The sequence below is a fragment of the Mirounga angustirostris genome, unplaced genomic scaffold (assembly GCF_029215605.1).
Source record: "Mirounga angustirostris isolate CCGP_5_RB_7025 unplaced genomic scaffold, mMirAng1.0.hap1 SCAF_5, whole genome shotgun sequence".
In the NCBI taxonomy this organism is placed as follows: Eukaryota; Metazoa; Chordata; class Mammalia; order Carnivora; family Phocidae; genus Mirounga; species Mirounga angustirostris.
Genome location: NW_026991713.1, coordinates 152048357 through 152064230, shown reverse-complemented (window position 1 = coordinate 152064230; position 15874 = coordinate 152048357). Strand labels below are relative to the sequence as shown.

Genomic DNA, 15874 nt, shown 5'->3' with positions numbered 1-15874 from the left:
GTGACTCGTCTGTCAGCAAACATCAAACGGTAACTTCAGATTCAGGCATTTCACTATGTAAATTCTGCTTTAAGAAAATCAGAGCTGTTAAACAGATATGGAACTCTAGCTCATGGTTTGCACGGTGAAGTGTTTGGAGGAAGGATCCTAAGGATTTCAAAGTAAGTTTCAGATACCAAAAAAAAAAATTAGTCGGTTGGCTAGTCGGCTGGCTGGTCGGTTGGTCGGCTGGTTGGCTGGCTGGTCGGCTGGTCGGCCAGATACGTGATCAAGCAAGATTAGCAAAATGTTAACTGTGAAATCGGACTGGTGAGTAGATGGGTATTCATTGTGTCATTCTTCCAACTTTTCTGTGAGTTTGACATGCTCACAGCAATACACTGGGGGGGAAATATATTCCATATTTATGGACAGGGCTAAAAATACTTCTTACGCCAAATGAACTGAGCAATTTTCCTGAATGTGCTAAACCAATGCTTTTCAACCGTGAACCACCCGTGGATCTTGTTAAAACGAGACTCTGACCCAGCAGGGCGCAACTGGCCTAAGACTCTGCATTTCTAACAGCACCTGGGGAATGCTGATGCAGCTGGTCCGAAGACCCCACTTTGAGAAGTCTATGCTAGGACCACATTAGCCCTTGACACCTCCAAGTGCAAATGGAAACACCCTCCTGCACCCACCCCACCCTAAGCAGGAGGCTCAGGACCAGCAAGCGGAAGGATCACAGGCGGGGGCCAGACAGGAACCTCAAGAGAGCCCCGTGAGGCTTGGTCAGCCACTCCCAGATTCCAGGCAGCCCAGGGCCTGGAGGAGAGGGGTGAGCAGCCCTGCCAAAAAACCAAGGCCAGAACAGACATCTGAGTCACGCAAAGGGCACGGGGCCAGCTGGGGAGGACACCGCCTTCGGTGACTCAGCAAGACAGAGCCCGGAGAAGCCCAGCGCTGCCGGCTCCCGTGCAGGCCGGGCCACCCCAGGGGCATGGCTGACCGCTCCCTCCGAGGACAAGCAACGTATGACCGCAGCTCTGACCTCAGGAGAGCAGCTGGGGCTAGGCTCTCCGCATCTCTGGGGCTCCAGTGTGATGCAAGCCCTGAGGATGAAGGGGAGACAGGCAGAGAAAGCTGCTAACAGTGTGTCCCTCCCCGATCACAGGCCTCAGATCCCAGGGGGAAGGGGCTGCACCAAATGAAGCCTCCAAATGGGGCCTCAACCCATTTTCACGAAGGGGGCACTGAGGTCCTGGAAGGAGGAGGGACTTGCCTGAGGTCACAGATCTAAGTCCTAGACCCTGATTCTCAGGCTTCCCAGGCTTCATCACGACTGGAGTTACACAGCCGTTTGTCCAGTCGCCCATTCAATGGCCGTCCCCTGCAAGGCCACAAGCTTCCTGAGGGTACCCCGTAGACTGCACTGTCCAAAGACGGCCAGACATCACGTGCCATCCCACAAGCTCTTCTTAGGACGAGACCTGACATCTCCCCCATCTAGAGGTGGGGGCTGTGTCCCCACCCGCCGAACCCAGGCCGACTTTTGGGATGGCCTCCACTGAGAGAGTGGCAGGAGTGACACTACGGGATGTCTGGGACTGGGTCATAAGCGGTGACACAGCTTCCACCTGGCTCTCTGTCTAGGAACACTCGCTCTCAGACGCGAGCAGCCCCACCGTGACGTCACCCAGGCCACCAAGACATGGGCTGTCAAGTCCAGTGGAGGCTCAGGCCAGGGGCCAGCGCTAACCACCAGACACGGGAGCGAGGGTGGCTACTGTCGGAGAGACCCCACGGGGGAGCCGCCCAGCGGGCCCGGGCAACGCCCAGGACTATGAAACCTAATAATAAACTACTGTTTCTTGGAACCAAATTCAAGGTGGTTTGTCACGGAGTCATAGATAACTGTAGTGAGGCATGAACCACATCGACTTCACACCCTGCTGTGTCCCCAGAACCAAGCACAGTATCCAACAGATGCTTAACGAATGTCTACTGAAGGGCTAAAGGGAGCCTGGGGTCTACCCAACCCCAACCGGAGGTTCCTCTTCCGTGACACCCTGTTGCTTCCACCATCTGATTCAGGGTGTAAGTTAGGGTCTAACAGGCCGACCATCTTCTCTAAGCTTAGATTCCTCATGAAAAAAAGAATGGCTGGACACAAGAGTCAGGGTGTCCCAGGCCCCGGGCGTGGCAGAGCAGGCCCCAGGCCCCGGCTGCTGAGAACACAGAAAACACAACAGGACGAAGAAGCCAGCTCTGCGAGCACCCAGGCAAGAAGCTAAAGGAACTTTATCCAAATCCCCAGAGGGAACCAGAAATCAGAAACTCCCTCCCCCATAGAGCACCTGAGACCGTCCCCCGTGGAGGGTGGCTTTCCAGGTCTTACAGGGAACCTGAGGAGCCAGTCAAGCTCCAGGCCGCCCTGCCAGCTTCTCTCAGGCTCAGCTGACCCTCAGAGCAACCCAGGGTCCGCCATCACTCAGGTGGGTCTGACTGGTTCGGCATGCGCTCTTCAGCTTGAAAGTACAGGCTGACATTTAATAAATGTTTCCTGATGGGGACACGCCACAGCCATGTACACAAACACTGAGGCACAGGAGACCCCAAGCCATAGACATCTGAGCCCTTCCTCCGTGCCAGGCGTGAGCTGGGATCCAATGGGTGTCCCAGGCATGGTCGCTGCCCTTGTGAACTTTATACACATGCAAAAGAACACACGAATGCACATATGCACACAAACACAGACACATTCTCGTGCAAACATGTGACCAAAAACATATGCACATGCACACATACAAAAACCTGCGCACACGCCTATGTGCACAAACACACATGCGCGCGTGCACGCACACACACACACACACACTGCAAATTTCTCCAACACCGTTCCTCCTTGAGCAGGGAAGTCCAAGACTGGAGCCTCTCAGAATGCACACCAAGACACTAGTTTCAAACAAACACTTTGGCAAGTGTCAACCTCCTCCATGCCAATTCCCCACAGGTGCCTTCACCACCCACAAAGGCAGCCTCGGCCTTTTGCTGAGGAGCAGGCCAAACCCAGCAGAACCACAGCAGCTGAAAACTGCCCCTGCTGCAATTTCCCTGGTTAACAGCCGACTAACCACAAACAAAGCGTCAAATAAATGCTCCAAAGCTTCCCCTCCCACTCAGAATAAAACCCAATGGCTCAGGCAAACACAGGCAACTGTCCCCACATGTGAGATGCCGTGTCTTAGCCGTCTCTGGCCTCTCGCTGTTCCAGCCACACTGGCCTTTCCTGCGGCTCCCCTGACATTTCACGGCAGCTCCTTCCCCAGGGCCTTTGTACTTGCCAGCCCTCTGCCTGGACCCCTCTTCCTCTGGGTATCTGCTCAGCTCGCTCCCTCGCTCCAGTGAGGTTTCATGAGGGAGGCCTTCCCTGATGGCTCCTATCACTTCGAAACTACCCATGACCTTCAACCAACATTATCAATTTCCTTTCCAGGCTTTCTTCTCCTCCTCAGGATTTACTGCCACCTGACTGATAATACTTGGCTCCTGGGTTACTGTTCATCCGCCCCTCTCCCACCCACCCCCATGACAACGCAGGCATCAGGTGGACAAGAACTGCTTTATTCACTGCCACAGTCCTGTGCCCAGATCGGGGCCTGGTACGTGGCACTGGATGGAAAGAGGGAGGGAAGAAAGAGGAGAAGGAGGGAGACGGGGAAGGTGGAAGGAAGAGAGGGAAACAGAGAGGAAGAATGGAGGCAGCCATGGTAAAGGACTATGTCCCCCTTTATTCCATCAGCAGGAAGACTGACTGTTTCTCCACCCCACCCACTCATATCCATGGGTACATACAGAATTTCCATGTGCCTCCAACAGACAGAACAAACCAAGGGTCTCCAACTCAAATCCCCCAGGGGCCAGGCACAGACCGTAAAAGAAGCAAGACTATATAATGCAAGAGGGAGTGGTGGGGATTGCAGTAAAGTAGGGCCATGCGCCCCAGCTGAGGTCAAACCGCAGCTGTGGGGGATAATGGTCCGAACACTGCCAGAACTTTTCGTTTTTCTAGAAAACCTGCATAGTTAGAATTTATGGGAAATTGGGCGCCTGGGTGGCTCAGATGGTTAAGCGTCTGCCTTCGGCTCAGGTCATGATCTCAGGGTCCTGGGATCGAGTCCCGCATCGGGCTTCCTGCTTCTTGGGAGCCTGCTTCTCCCTCTGCCTCTCTCTCTCTCTCTCTCTCTGTCTCTCATGAATAAATAAATAAAATCTTAAAAAAAAAAAAAAGAATTTATGGGAAATTTCCTAACTTTTAAATGTTTGCTCACATGTTCTAAAATCACTATGGCAATCAAATGAGAAAACCTACATGCCTGCAAGACACAGCAGTTTACAATTATAAATTCAATTCCCTCCTTAAGTCCCCCTAGCCAAAGCTTGGCCTCTATTTTTCCATCTGTAGAGTGGGATGATGATACAACCTCTCTCTGGGCCTTTGGGGAAATGGAATGAGATCCCAGATGGACGATATTGGCACAGATGTCTAACCCATGGAAGCTTGCACGGTGCAATATTTTTCTCACACGCGCGCATGCACGCACACACACACGTCTCTGATCACACTTACGGGGTCGTGGATGGTTTCAGAGAACAGGGGTGGTCGGTCCGAGAAACAGGACAGCACGAGCTGCATCAGCACGAGGGAAAAGTAAATGTAGAAAGTGACATCGCGAAACACGTCGATTTCAGCATCCTAAACGTGAGCAGAGGAAGGAAGAGAAGATCACTTGCTGAAAGCAGCCTGCAGAGGCCGGGGTAGGGGAGCAGGCTGCAGACCCAGAAACAAGCTCTCCTGCCCTGAGCCACCTCCCCCAACAGGAGAGAGGCGGTTACATCACGGTGTGGTCCCCGATACCCCGTGAGGGTGGCCCACGTGGTGAAGGGAGGCTCGGGTGTGGGAGTGAAGCAGGCCCACATTCAAGGCCTGTCTCTTTGTACCGGCCCCCGATGTTGCCAGCTCACTCAACCTTTCTGCATTTCAGTTTCTATAAACGGATCAGCAGTTCTCAGTCGGAGGCAATGTTGCCTCCCAGGGAACACCCGGTAGTATCTAGAGACATTTCTGTTCACCCTGACTTGGGCACTGCTCCTGACACCCAGTGGGTGGAGGCCTCGGATGCCACCCCCACCCCCCAAACATCCTACGAAGGTCAGGACAGCCCCTTACAACAAAGACGTCTTGGGCCCAAAATGTTAATTAGTGCTGAGGCTCAGAATCTCCATCGGAATAATCGTGAGCCGTCAATAGGATTACTCATGGAAAAAAAAAAAAATACTTCGTCCCTGCCTGGCACCTTGGAAACATGACCTCAATATAGGTCAGCTGCCCTGAGTACAAAGACCGCCTGTACTGAACACCACAGGTGCTCAATAAATGCTCAAGATACCGACTGACTTGAAGGTGGCAGAGAACAGCAGGGTAGCGTCTAAAAAAGCACGCTCCTCCGATTTCCTGGGAGCGGCGTATGGTAGCCAATGTGAGCCACTTCTTAGCCAGAGTGGCGGCTGATGGCACCGAGGTAACACGGGGACAGGTATCGGGCCCCGCAGGGGGGCAGCCGCTCTGCAAACACCACTCCCCACTCAGCTCTGTTCCAGACTGACGGTAACTAGAGCTGAATTGCCTTGCTGTTTACTACCGAGAGAGGCTTAGAGGGTGATGTGCATTTGCCTGTGGCTCCCATCCCTGGCCCCTGAAGCTACATAACTAAGTGGGGCCCTAAGGAAAGAAGGCTCTAGAACAAAGGCTGGATGAGCTAGGGAAATCCCTGGTTAAGAAGCTGGGCCCGGGTAGCACCCATCCTCTGGTTCCCATGGCGACATAAGCTGGAAGGAGCAAGCATCCCTGCCAAGGGGCCGCTGCGGGAAGATGTGGAATAAGGCCACCACTTACCTCTTTTAAGGCAGTCATGATTTTGGATCGCAAGATGGCAAGGGCACACAGTAGGGCTAGAAGCCAGAAAGTGAGCATGATCCCCGAGGACTGGACTCCCTTCCTTCTCTCGAGCTGAATCAAAAAGGTAGCAAGCAACTGCGAGAGAGAAGCATACAACAGGATTTGTCAGAAGACCAGGCCCCAGGCCCCCACAGTCCTGGCAGATGTTAGGCCTGGAGTAGGGCTGCCCTCAGCTCAGTGGTGCCAAAAAACAGCCTGGGGAGGACCCAGCTCCAGTGCCAGCCCTGCTCTTGCCTTGCTGGGTGACCCTGGACAAGCCACTGACCTCTTCTGAGCCTCCGATGCCTCTAACTACAGCATGTAACGTGGAAGTGGTGGGAATTTAAGGAGACTGTGTATAGATGTGGGACAGGATGGCAGAGTCGGAGGGAAACTCAGTTTACAAGAGAGAGGCACACTTTTTCCTGAATGAATGGGCATCGCTGAGTGCCAATAAAACTTTATTTACAAAAACAGGCAGTGGACCGACCCCTCATTTACAGGTACTCCCAGCCCTGACAGAGACTAACTATATTCTCCTCTGGGCAACAGTGAAGACTGGTCTCTTTCATAAGGAGATGAAGGTTCTGTCATCTGCCTACATTTATACATCTCATCTGCAGGGAACTTTATTAGAATGACGGTGGGTGGGGGAGGTTGGGATTTTCTTTTATTCCTGATACGTTAGGCTCTCACTCCATTTCGCACATGACTTAACGATCAGGGAGAGAAAATAAGTGAGAAGGAGGAGAAAGAAAGACAAAGAAGGAGAAAGGTCACGGTCACTCCCCGGACAAGCAGAGCTGGCCTCCCAAGGCCCATCCCCAAAGCCGGTCATGAGCCAGACTTCTGAGGAGCTAAAGGTCACCCACGGTACCTGCCCTTACTCCCCAGAAGCATATCCACCCGTCTGTCCTCATCCATCCTCCTTGGGGGGACCCCTATTTCCCTCACTCTGCACATTTAATCCATCAGCAGCTCGCACTGGCCCTGCCACCAGGACTGATCCTCAGTTTACCCACCACTCCCCCTGGCCCCAGCCCCCTCCCCTCGCACTGCGTGACCCCATGGGCCCCCCACTGGCCTCCCAGCTTCCCCTCTTGCCCCAATAATACAATCTGTTCTCCACTCACAGGCTACAGTCGGCTTTTCAATACACAGAGCCAGGCATGCCACACCCTTGCTCCAAACGTCTCCCTGTTTTAACCTGGGGTCCAAGGACAGGCTGCGGCTAGAACCCAGAGGTCCGTGAACTTGGACGGGAGAACAATTACATCTTCGCTTTCGCTCAAATCAGCACCACCGGTCACTGAGTGAAGGCAATAAACTGCACAGCATTAGCAGTACTTGGGGCCCTGTCACCATTAGAAATTGTATCTGAAAATATATAGGTGAAGGTGTCTCCCATGATCACGTATGCTCATCACAACTTGGAAATTCAGAAGCATTCCTACCCGCTGGTAGATCTTGATTTGAAGTGCACATATATGTTTCCCTTGTTTTTTTTAACCTTTTGCTAACTGTGTTTAAATACAGTTGGTTTTCCAAACCCAGGGCCCTGCACCTGAACAATGGATAAACACTGTGTGGTGAAACCATGCCATCAAACCCACAGAGCAACTTAAAAACAAACAAACGAAACATCTCTGGACACACACAAGGCGGCTGAACTGCAGGTCTGAGAAGTTAGCCTCACCCAGCCCCAGCCAGCATGGTGCCATTCACATGACATTCTGGAAAAGGCAAAGTGATAGGGACAGAAAACACACCCACGGTTGCCAGGGGATGGGGGTGTGGAGGGAGGGGCTGACCACAAAGCGGGGGCAGCACGAGGCAACTTTTTAGGGGGATGGGACTGTTCTGGATCTCAACTGTGGAGCTGGTAGTTACATGACAGTGTGGGTTTATCACAACTCATGAACTTATCTTTTTTTAAAAAAAGTGAATTTTACCATATCTAAATTACACCTTAAGTAAAAACACGGATGTCATCACAAAATCTTCATACATGTGTGTATGCTGGGTTTCCTTTGCGATCCTTTGTATTTATGTTAGGAGCATGATCCTCAGACCTGACTGGCAAAGGAGAAAGGGGCCCATGGCACAGAAAAAGTTTTAGAACCCACGTTTGGGAATGCAAAACAAAACCCACTCACCCTGAAGCTCAAGGTCCTACGGGGTCAGGCCTCTGCCCTTCTTGCCGTCCCCGCTCCCCTCCTTACTCCCTCAGCCACACAGGCCACCCCCCCCATTTCTCCCTCTGACCCCAGGACTTTTGTACGTGCTATTCTCTCCAGTTGGACAGTCCTCTGTCCCCAGCCTCTTCAATTTTTTAACATCGTGCTCATCGTTTAGCCTCAGCTCCATCACCCCTTCTTCCTTAGCCCCCAGGCCAAAAACATTCGCCAAACTTCACCCCATGACACTTTGTGCCTTTTGGGGGAATCGTTCGTTATTTGTTTGCACAACTGGACATATGCTCCGTGAGGGCAGGAACCGTGTCTATCTTATCTCTAATTCCTGGCAATCTGCTGGCTGCTCTCATCCCATAGCCCTGGTGCCTGTATACCCCTGCCCCCGGGGGTGTGGAGAGAATGTCACTGTAGCACAAACAGCAGGGTCGATCCTTCACTCCGTCACGGAGCCCACAGGGGAAGAGAGACACTGAGGCACTCACAGGCCAGTTCACCTCTTAGCTAGCTCAGAGCCTCAAATGGCATAAAGCCCAGTGACCCTCAGCCCATCACACCCATGTCGCCAGCATCACAGACATACTCATGAATGAAGAATCAGAAGACCAGGAAGAGGGAAAATTTAGGAATCACGAGCCAATCCAGCCAAACCCAGTCCACCTTTTCACCTTCTTGCCCAAATTTCAGGCCAGCAAAATCAAGCTCTTCATTTGCCAACTCCCTCGACACATTTATGGAGTGCTTATTACATGCGAGGCATGGTGCCCGGCTATGGGGACACAGAGGTGAACAAAGCCCACAGGGAGAGCCAGGTTTTGGCAAAGAACCCCACAAACGGTGGAGCAGACCCTGGGGTGTGAAGCCGGTTCTGCCACTTACTGGCTGTGTGACCTTGGGTCAGTTCCTTCATTTCTCTGTATCTCAACATGCTTATCTATGAACATAGGGATAATGAGCAAAAATCCCCAAATGAGTTAATATGTAAAGGGATCAGGACTGTTAACAAGTATAATAAAGATTCATGGCCCACAGGACACCTGGACAGCTCAGTCGGTTAAGCAGTTACCTTTGGCTCAGGTCATGATCCCAGAGTCTTGGGATTGAGCCCCACATTGGGCTCCTTGCTCAGCAGGGAGCCTGCTTCTCCCTCTCCCACTCCCCCTGCTTATGTTCTCTCTCTCTCAAATAAAATCTTAAAAAAAAAAAAAAAAAAAAAGATCCACAGCCCTCCATACTCTGGTTCCAACTTGCCTTTCCTTTCCCATCTTCTGTCACCTCTGCTGTCCACCCCCTGAAGCCCCACTCCACATTCCTACTTCACAGATGACCACTCCTTCATCCCCAGCCTCTAACCCTTCCTTGGACACACTGCTCTCCCAGCTCAAAACATCCTGCCCCAAACCTGCTTCCCTCCTCATTCTCCAACATGCAAGGGCTAGGCTCACTGAGAACTTTCCAGGTTTCTCCGAGAACCAAGGTATGGGGTGCATATGCAGGAAGGGCCCTTAATTCAGAGCACATCACTGTGGCATGCGGGCGCTAAAACCATGGCCTCTGCAGCGACCACCCCCCGCTCAGCTATGTATTAGCTGTATGACCCTGAGGACATTTGATGCCTCTATGCCTTAGTCACCTCCCCTGCCAAAGGGGGACAAGGTTGTTCTGAGAATAGATGAATTCTAATTTCTAATTTCAAGACATGTAAATCACCAAGAATGGTGCCAGGCACACATTAAGGACTTAAGCTGTAAGAAAGCTGTTACCCTGGCTGTGTTTCCCACACAATAATGGACCCCTGTGGGGCAGGATAGTTTCCTATTCAGCTTGGCATCCCAGCCCTTAAGCCAGAGGCTGAAAGCTCAAGAGGGCTTTAGGTCCCAGACAATTAATATAAACGGCTGAGCCAGCCAGTAGGAAAACAGAACACAGCCGAGACAACAAAGGTGGTGCCCACCATCAGCCTCAGTGGCAAAGGAGGGCAACAGGGCACAGGGAAGACTGCGGCCAAGTGCACGGCACATACCCCATTTAAAGGCTGCACTCATCTCTCGGCTCTGGCTGACTGTTGCTCCAGAAGACTATGAGGCTGGGGTTGCCATCTTTGAATTTTTCAAGAAAAGCCAGAGTTCTGGATTTTTATTGTGAGATGTTCTCATTTCTACACGCTGGCCACTAATTTTGGCCTCCACGGTGCCTGGTGGATAGCTAGCTCCTACTTACCATGGTGATGCCCAAGAGGGTTGGGCTGACCAGAAACACTGGGGCCAGGAATTTGCCCCAACTTCTTTCCCAGAAAGAGTAGAAGAGGTCTGCCCAGCAGACGATCCACAGCAAAAATCCCAAGGCCTGGAAGAAAAGGACATATATGTCTTACAAGAGATGGCACTGGAACTTCCCCCAGCAGACCCCTGCAAAAAGCTCAGCCTTGGAGGGACCAGCCAATCCCTCAACTACACTAGCCTGTAACCATGCACCCAGGGCATGACGGTTTGGTCGGTCCCTGGTCTTCCCATCCCCGGAAAATTCAAGAGCTTGGTCTACAGCTTACCTCCACCTGCTACACTGGACACTTGTATAAGGCACCTCACACAGTAAGCATTCATTCAACAACATTCACTGGGTACCTACTAATGGCCACATTCTTTTCAAAGTGCCAAGGATACGACAGTGAACGAAACAGACAAAAGTCCCTGCCTTTGTGGAGCGGACATTCTAGTGGGGGACAAAATGGGCAAGAAACAGACTGAAAAACACATAATGCCAGAGAGTGATAAGTGACAGGAGGAAAAAGAAAACAGGTAACACAGGGTGGTCAGGGAGGGCCCTTGCAATCAGGTGACATACAGGTAAGGAGCCAAATGTGGATATTTGAGGGAAAGAACAATTCAGTTCCAAGGAACAGGAAGTGCAAAGGCCCTGGGGTAGGGAACATGTGTGACAGGTTTATGGTTGCTGTAGAAGGAGCGATGAGTATGGTAGAGAGCTGAGGAGGAGCCTGGGACCAGATCAGGCTGGGCCACAGTGGGTGAGGATTTTATTCCCCATGGTGAAAAGCTACTGGAGGCTTTCTGAGCAAGGCTTTTTGTTTGTTTGTTTGTTTGTAAAATCTGTTTTACATTTTAAAGGGAGATGTTTCTCCCCCCAAAAAAGTACAAAGTGCTCCCAAAGGTCTGAGAGGAAGACATTAAATCTGGATAGCATAGGGAAATGGATAGCATTTGGTGTGGTATGAACGAGACATGTTTGGATGGGGGTACTGTAGGCAAAGCTTCAGTAAAAACACTCAAGTTCTCCTGTTTTGGGGGAACTAAGTCTTGGGAAACATGGCTTTAAAAATGAAGTGAGATACTTGCTAAGTGGAGAAGAGCGAGTAGAATGACGAGTGTGACATGCAACTGTTCTCCACATGTCTTCCCTGAGAAAGCTTATTCTTGAAGGGGAGACACGGTCCCTGTACAGTGGACATACCAGGCAACACTTTGACTAGCGATCAAAATGAACGCCCTCAATCCGGGGTGGATGAACACCACATGACCCTAGGTGTAATACCCCCAAGGGACACCACCTCCTCCGTGGTTTTCCAGCTGGACATGCGTTACCCACATCATGAGGACACATCATGCAGGCTCGAGCTGAGCAACTCCCTTCCAAACAACTGGTCCCTGTTCTTCCAATCCATCAGTGTCAAAGGAAGGTGAGGTGTTCTTCCAGATTAAAGTCTCCCAAGAGACACCAGGACTAAAGACACCACATGAGGGACACCCGCGTGGCTCCATCGGGTTAAGAGTCTGACTCTTGGTTCAGGCTCAGGTCATGATCTCAGGGTGGTGAGATGGAGCCCCACGTTGGGCTCCACACGCAGCATGAAGTCTGCTTCAGATTCTCTCTCTCCCTCTCCCTCCCGCTCACTCACTCTCTCTCTCTCTCTCAAATAAATAAATAAACAAAATCTTTTTTAAAAATGAAAAATAAAAGCAATGCATGAATCTAGACTGGATCTTGAATGGGATTGGGGGAGTAGTTCTAGAAAGGACAGGATTGGGACAAGTGACAAAATTGAAATATGGACAGATTTTTTAAAAAGTATTGTGTCCACATTAAATTGCCTGAATTTAGTAACTGTACTGTTGTTACATAAGAAAATGACCCTGTTTTGAGAAAAGACACGCTGGAAGAACCAACGAGTAAAGATAACACGGATGCTACCGGTTCTCAAATGATTCAGAAAAAATAGATCAGGTGTGTACGGAGAAAGGAAGAGCCAATCATAAAAAAGTGTGGCAAAATGTTAGAACTTGGTGAGTAACGGGTATTCAGCGCTGGGGGGATTTCCTGGGATCCTCCTTGCCACTGTTCCACAGTTTGAAATTGTTTCAAGGTAAAAACTTTTTTTTTTTTTTTTTTTTTTGGGAAATAAAAAGGATAGCCTCGGGCCAGGTAGGAAGACCTCCTGATTATCCCCTGATAATCTCTCAAGGTCGAGCCTCGCATGCTCACTGTAATGATGGGGAATCAAGGGCTCAGGGAGGTCAGAACATATGTTCAAGGTCATACAGCTAGGAAGAGGCACAGCCCGCATTTGCACCCACGTCTAAAACCAGAGCCTCAGCCTTCAACCACGACGTCATGTCTGCCTTCTAGAAAAAGGAACTCGGCTGGTTAGAAGAAACATGTCGGTCTTCACCAACCACCGGTCCCAAACCCAAGCACACCCCGCCTCCCCCACCACGAGGAAATCCTAAGTGACTTACAGTTTTGGTTTTGTTGAGATAGGTCATCTGAATGTAGCCCCGGTCATGGCGTGAGAGATAGAGGAAGTAGAAGGGAAAGCAGACCCAGAGGTAAGAACAAGGCACCCACACGAGGAACGTGTTCTGAAAGCACTTGGTGAAGTCGGGGTTGCTGGTGTTCCACGTGATGTCCCACGCCTGAGGAGAGAAACAGATACAGGGTCAAGGGGCCGCACCAAGGAGGGACAGGCGTCTGTGTGGAGATCAAAACCGTGCAAGAAAATAGACAGGACCCTACACCCGAGGCCCTCTCGGGTAGAACGTGCAAACTGGAAAGATCAGGAACCAGAAAGACTATGAAACAAAAATAAGACACGAAGGTAGGTCTTGTCTCACAGAACAGCTAAGTCCTGGGACCTGGGGCAAGTTCCACTGTTGCACAAAAGACGGCGTCTGCCATTGAAGAAACCCAGAAGGGTATTCCCCTGTCAACGGAAGAGTCCTTTCGTCGTTATGCATCATTCTACTTTACCATCTTGTCACCTGAGGACTTCAGAAAGTCTTCTTGTTCGCCCCCATCACCACCATCAGCACCACCACCACCATCATGGTCACGGCCATTACCACCATTAGCAGCCTCAGCATCATGGATAACAACCAAATTGTAGTCCTCTGTGCTAGGTTCTATTCTAAGTGCTTCCTCTGCATTATCCCCCTTAATTCTGTCAGTACTTCATCAGCCCTTTTTCAGAAGGGTAAGCAAAGGCACAGAGAGGTTTGGTGATTTGTTCCAGGATCACACAGCAGGTAAGATCTGGAGCTCAAATCGAACTCAGCCAATTTGGTTCTGAAGTCCCTACGGTGACCCACTAAGTTACCCAGCCTCAGAAACAAAATTTGTGGGCGCCTGGGTGGCTCAGATGGTTAAGCGTCTGCCTTCGGCTCAGGTCATGATCCCAGGGTCCTGGGATCGAGTCCCACATCGGGCTCCCTGCTCCTTGGGAGCCTGCTTCTCCCTCTGCCTCTCTCTCTCTCTCTCTCTGTCTCTCATGAATAAATAAATAAAATCTTTAAAAAAAAAAAAAAAAGAAACAAAATTTGTTTGAAGTGCTTTTTAAAGAACCCGCACGTGTTTCACTAGAAACGGGCCAGATAGATAAGCAGAGACATAATAAATAGATCGGGTATATCGGCCCAAGAATAAACGACAGCCAACGTTTAGGACTTCTGTAAACAGAGAAGTGAATGACCACTGACCAGTTCTACAACTTTGGAAAAGTTATTACCCTATCTTATGGTTTTAATTGACTATTTCCACCATGACTGGGTCAGATAAGGTCAGAGATATGACACAAGTGCCCCCCCCCCCCCCCACCCCGGGGCCAATTTGGCTCACAGCTGGTTTGTTGTTAATGCTGCTGGTTCAGCACACTTTAAAAAAAAAAAAATCTGAGGTTCGCTGCCAGCATTTAAAATCAGAAAATTTCATATAAAAGTTTAGATCTGGCTTTTCTTAGAAAATTAGAAAATGTGGGGTGCCTGGGTGGCTCAGTCGGTGAAGCGTCTGCCTCCGGCTCAGGTCATGATCCCAGAGTCCTGGGATCGAGTTCCGCATCGGGGAGCCTGCTTCTCCCTCTGCCGCTCCCCCTGCTTGTGCGTGCACGCTCGCACGCTCGCTCTCTCTCTCTCTGACAAATAAAATCTTTAAAAGAAAATTAGAAAAGGGCGCCTGGGTGGCTCAGATGGTTGGGCGTCTGCCTTCGGCTCAGGTCATGATCCCAGAGTTCTGGGATCGAGTTCCGTATCAGGCTCCCCGTTCAGTGGGGAGCCTGCTTCTCCCTCTGACCCTCTCCCCTCTCGTGCTGTTTCTCTCTCGCTCGCTCTCTAAAAAATAAATAAAATCTTAAAAAAAAAAAAAAAAAAAGAAAGAAAGAAAATAAGAAAAATCTGACGGCACCGGACCCAAATTCCTGCTTCACAACCATCAGCAGGGGCTGGGGAGCAACACCTCTCAGGACAAGGCCCACATGCTTCAAGCTGGCCCCAGGCCCCATGCAGCCTACCTCCCTCCTAGCATTTTTTCCCCATCACTAGTGGGTGAGCCTTCTAGAAAGCTCCAGCTATGTCTGATCCCTACAGCCGCCCCAGAATCAGGTTAAGTGAGACCACCAAGGAACTCCAAGGAACCTGGAACCTTACCGCTCTGTATCAAGCGTTCAAGCCACATTCAAGACCGTTGAAGATAAGCAGGTAATGGGAACAAAAAGATCATTTCACTTAAAAAACACATTTGACAATCTGATCAAAATACATGCTCTGAGCTTCTCAGAAAACAGACCTAGTTATGCACAACAATGTGAGTATATTTAACACTCCTGAAGTGTACGCTTCCAAACGGTTATTAAGATGTTTAGAAAAGAAAGGATTTGACTTTTAAAAAGAGCGAGCGAGCAAGCTCTAGGTCTTAACCAGGTACCTAAACTGGTTCTTCAGAGGTGTAATTATTCTGTGATATAAACAGTTATTTCTCCAGAACCAAGAACAGGAAATCATTGAAAAATAAACTTTAAAAGGTCAACGCACACAAAGGGATTAGCTAGGAAACTTCTAGACACAAAGAAACCCTAAAAAAGGACAAAGGTTATGCCTCTGTGGATTTGGACATTTGGAAGACAGTCTTGTAAATAAGTGTGGTTTATATCAAAGACTGATTATTTTAACTGCTTTCACATCACTTGTAATTCTTAAGGTGATGGTGGAAAAGGGGATTAAACTGTTGGTGGTTAATTATACACAGAACCATTTCTGAGAAGTTGCCAGAAAAAGCTCATTCCAAAGGAATTTGCCCTTCTAGTAAAAACAATGCTGGGCCTTAGTATATGCAGTTATGTATACCAGAAGCCTGGTTCATGTGTGAGACATTTCTTTTTTTTCTTTTTTTTTTTTTTTTTTTAAAGATTTTATTTACTTGA

The 15874-nt window shown here is 50.0% G+C and overlaps 1 protein-coding gene across 4 annotated transcripts in view; it reads right to left on the bottom strand.

Annotated features, from left to right (window-relative positions):
* ABCC1 (ATP binding cassette subfamily C member 1 (ABCC1 blood group)) overlaps positions 1–15874 on the bottom strand; it is a 134731-nt gene that overhangs the window by 83151 nt on the left and 35706 nt on the right. For all 4 annotated transcript variants that reach the window (XR_006790789.3, XM_045875048.3, XM_054507526.2 and 1 more), the window contains exons 2-5: positions 12924–13100; positions 10393–10518; positions 5939–6076; positions 4613–4738 (exon numbers count right to left, since the gene is read on the bottom strand). Coding sequence is in view for 3 of the 4 variants with exons in the window: in XM_045875048.3 (XP_045731004.1) it covers positions 4613–4738; positions 5939–6076; positions 10393–10518; positions 12924–13100 (567 nt within the window). In the remaining variant the exon portion in view is untranslated. The remainder of the gene's footprint in view (positions 1–4612; positions 4739–5938; positions 6077–10392; positions 10519–12923; positions 13101–15874) is intronic.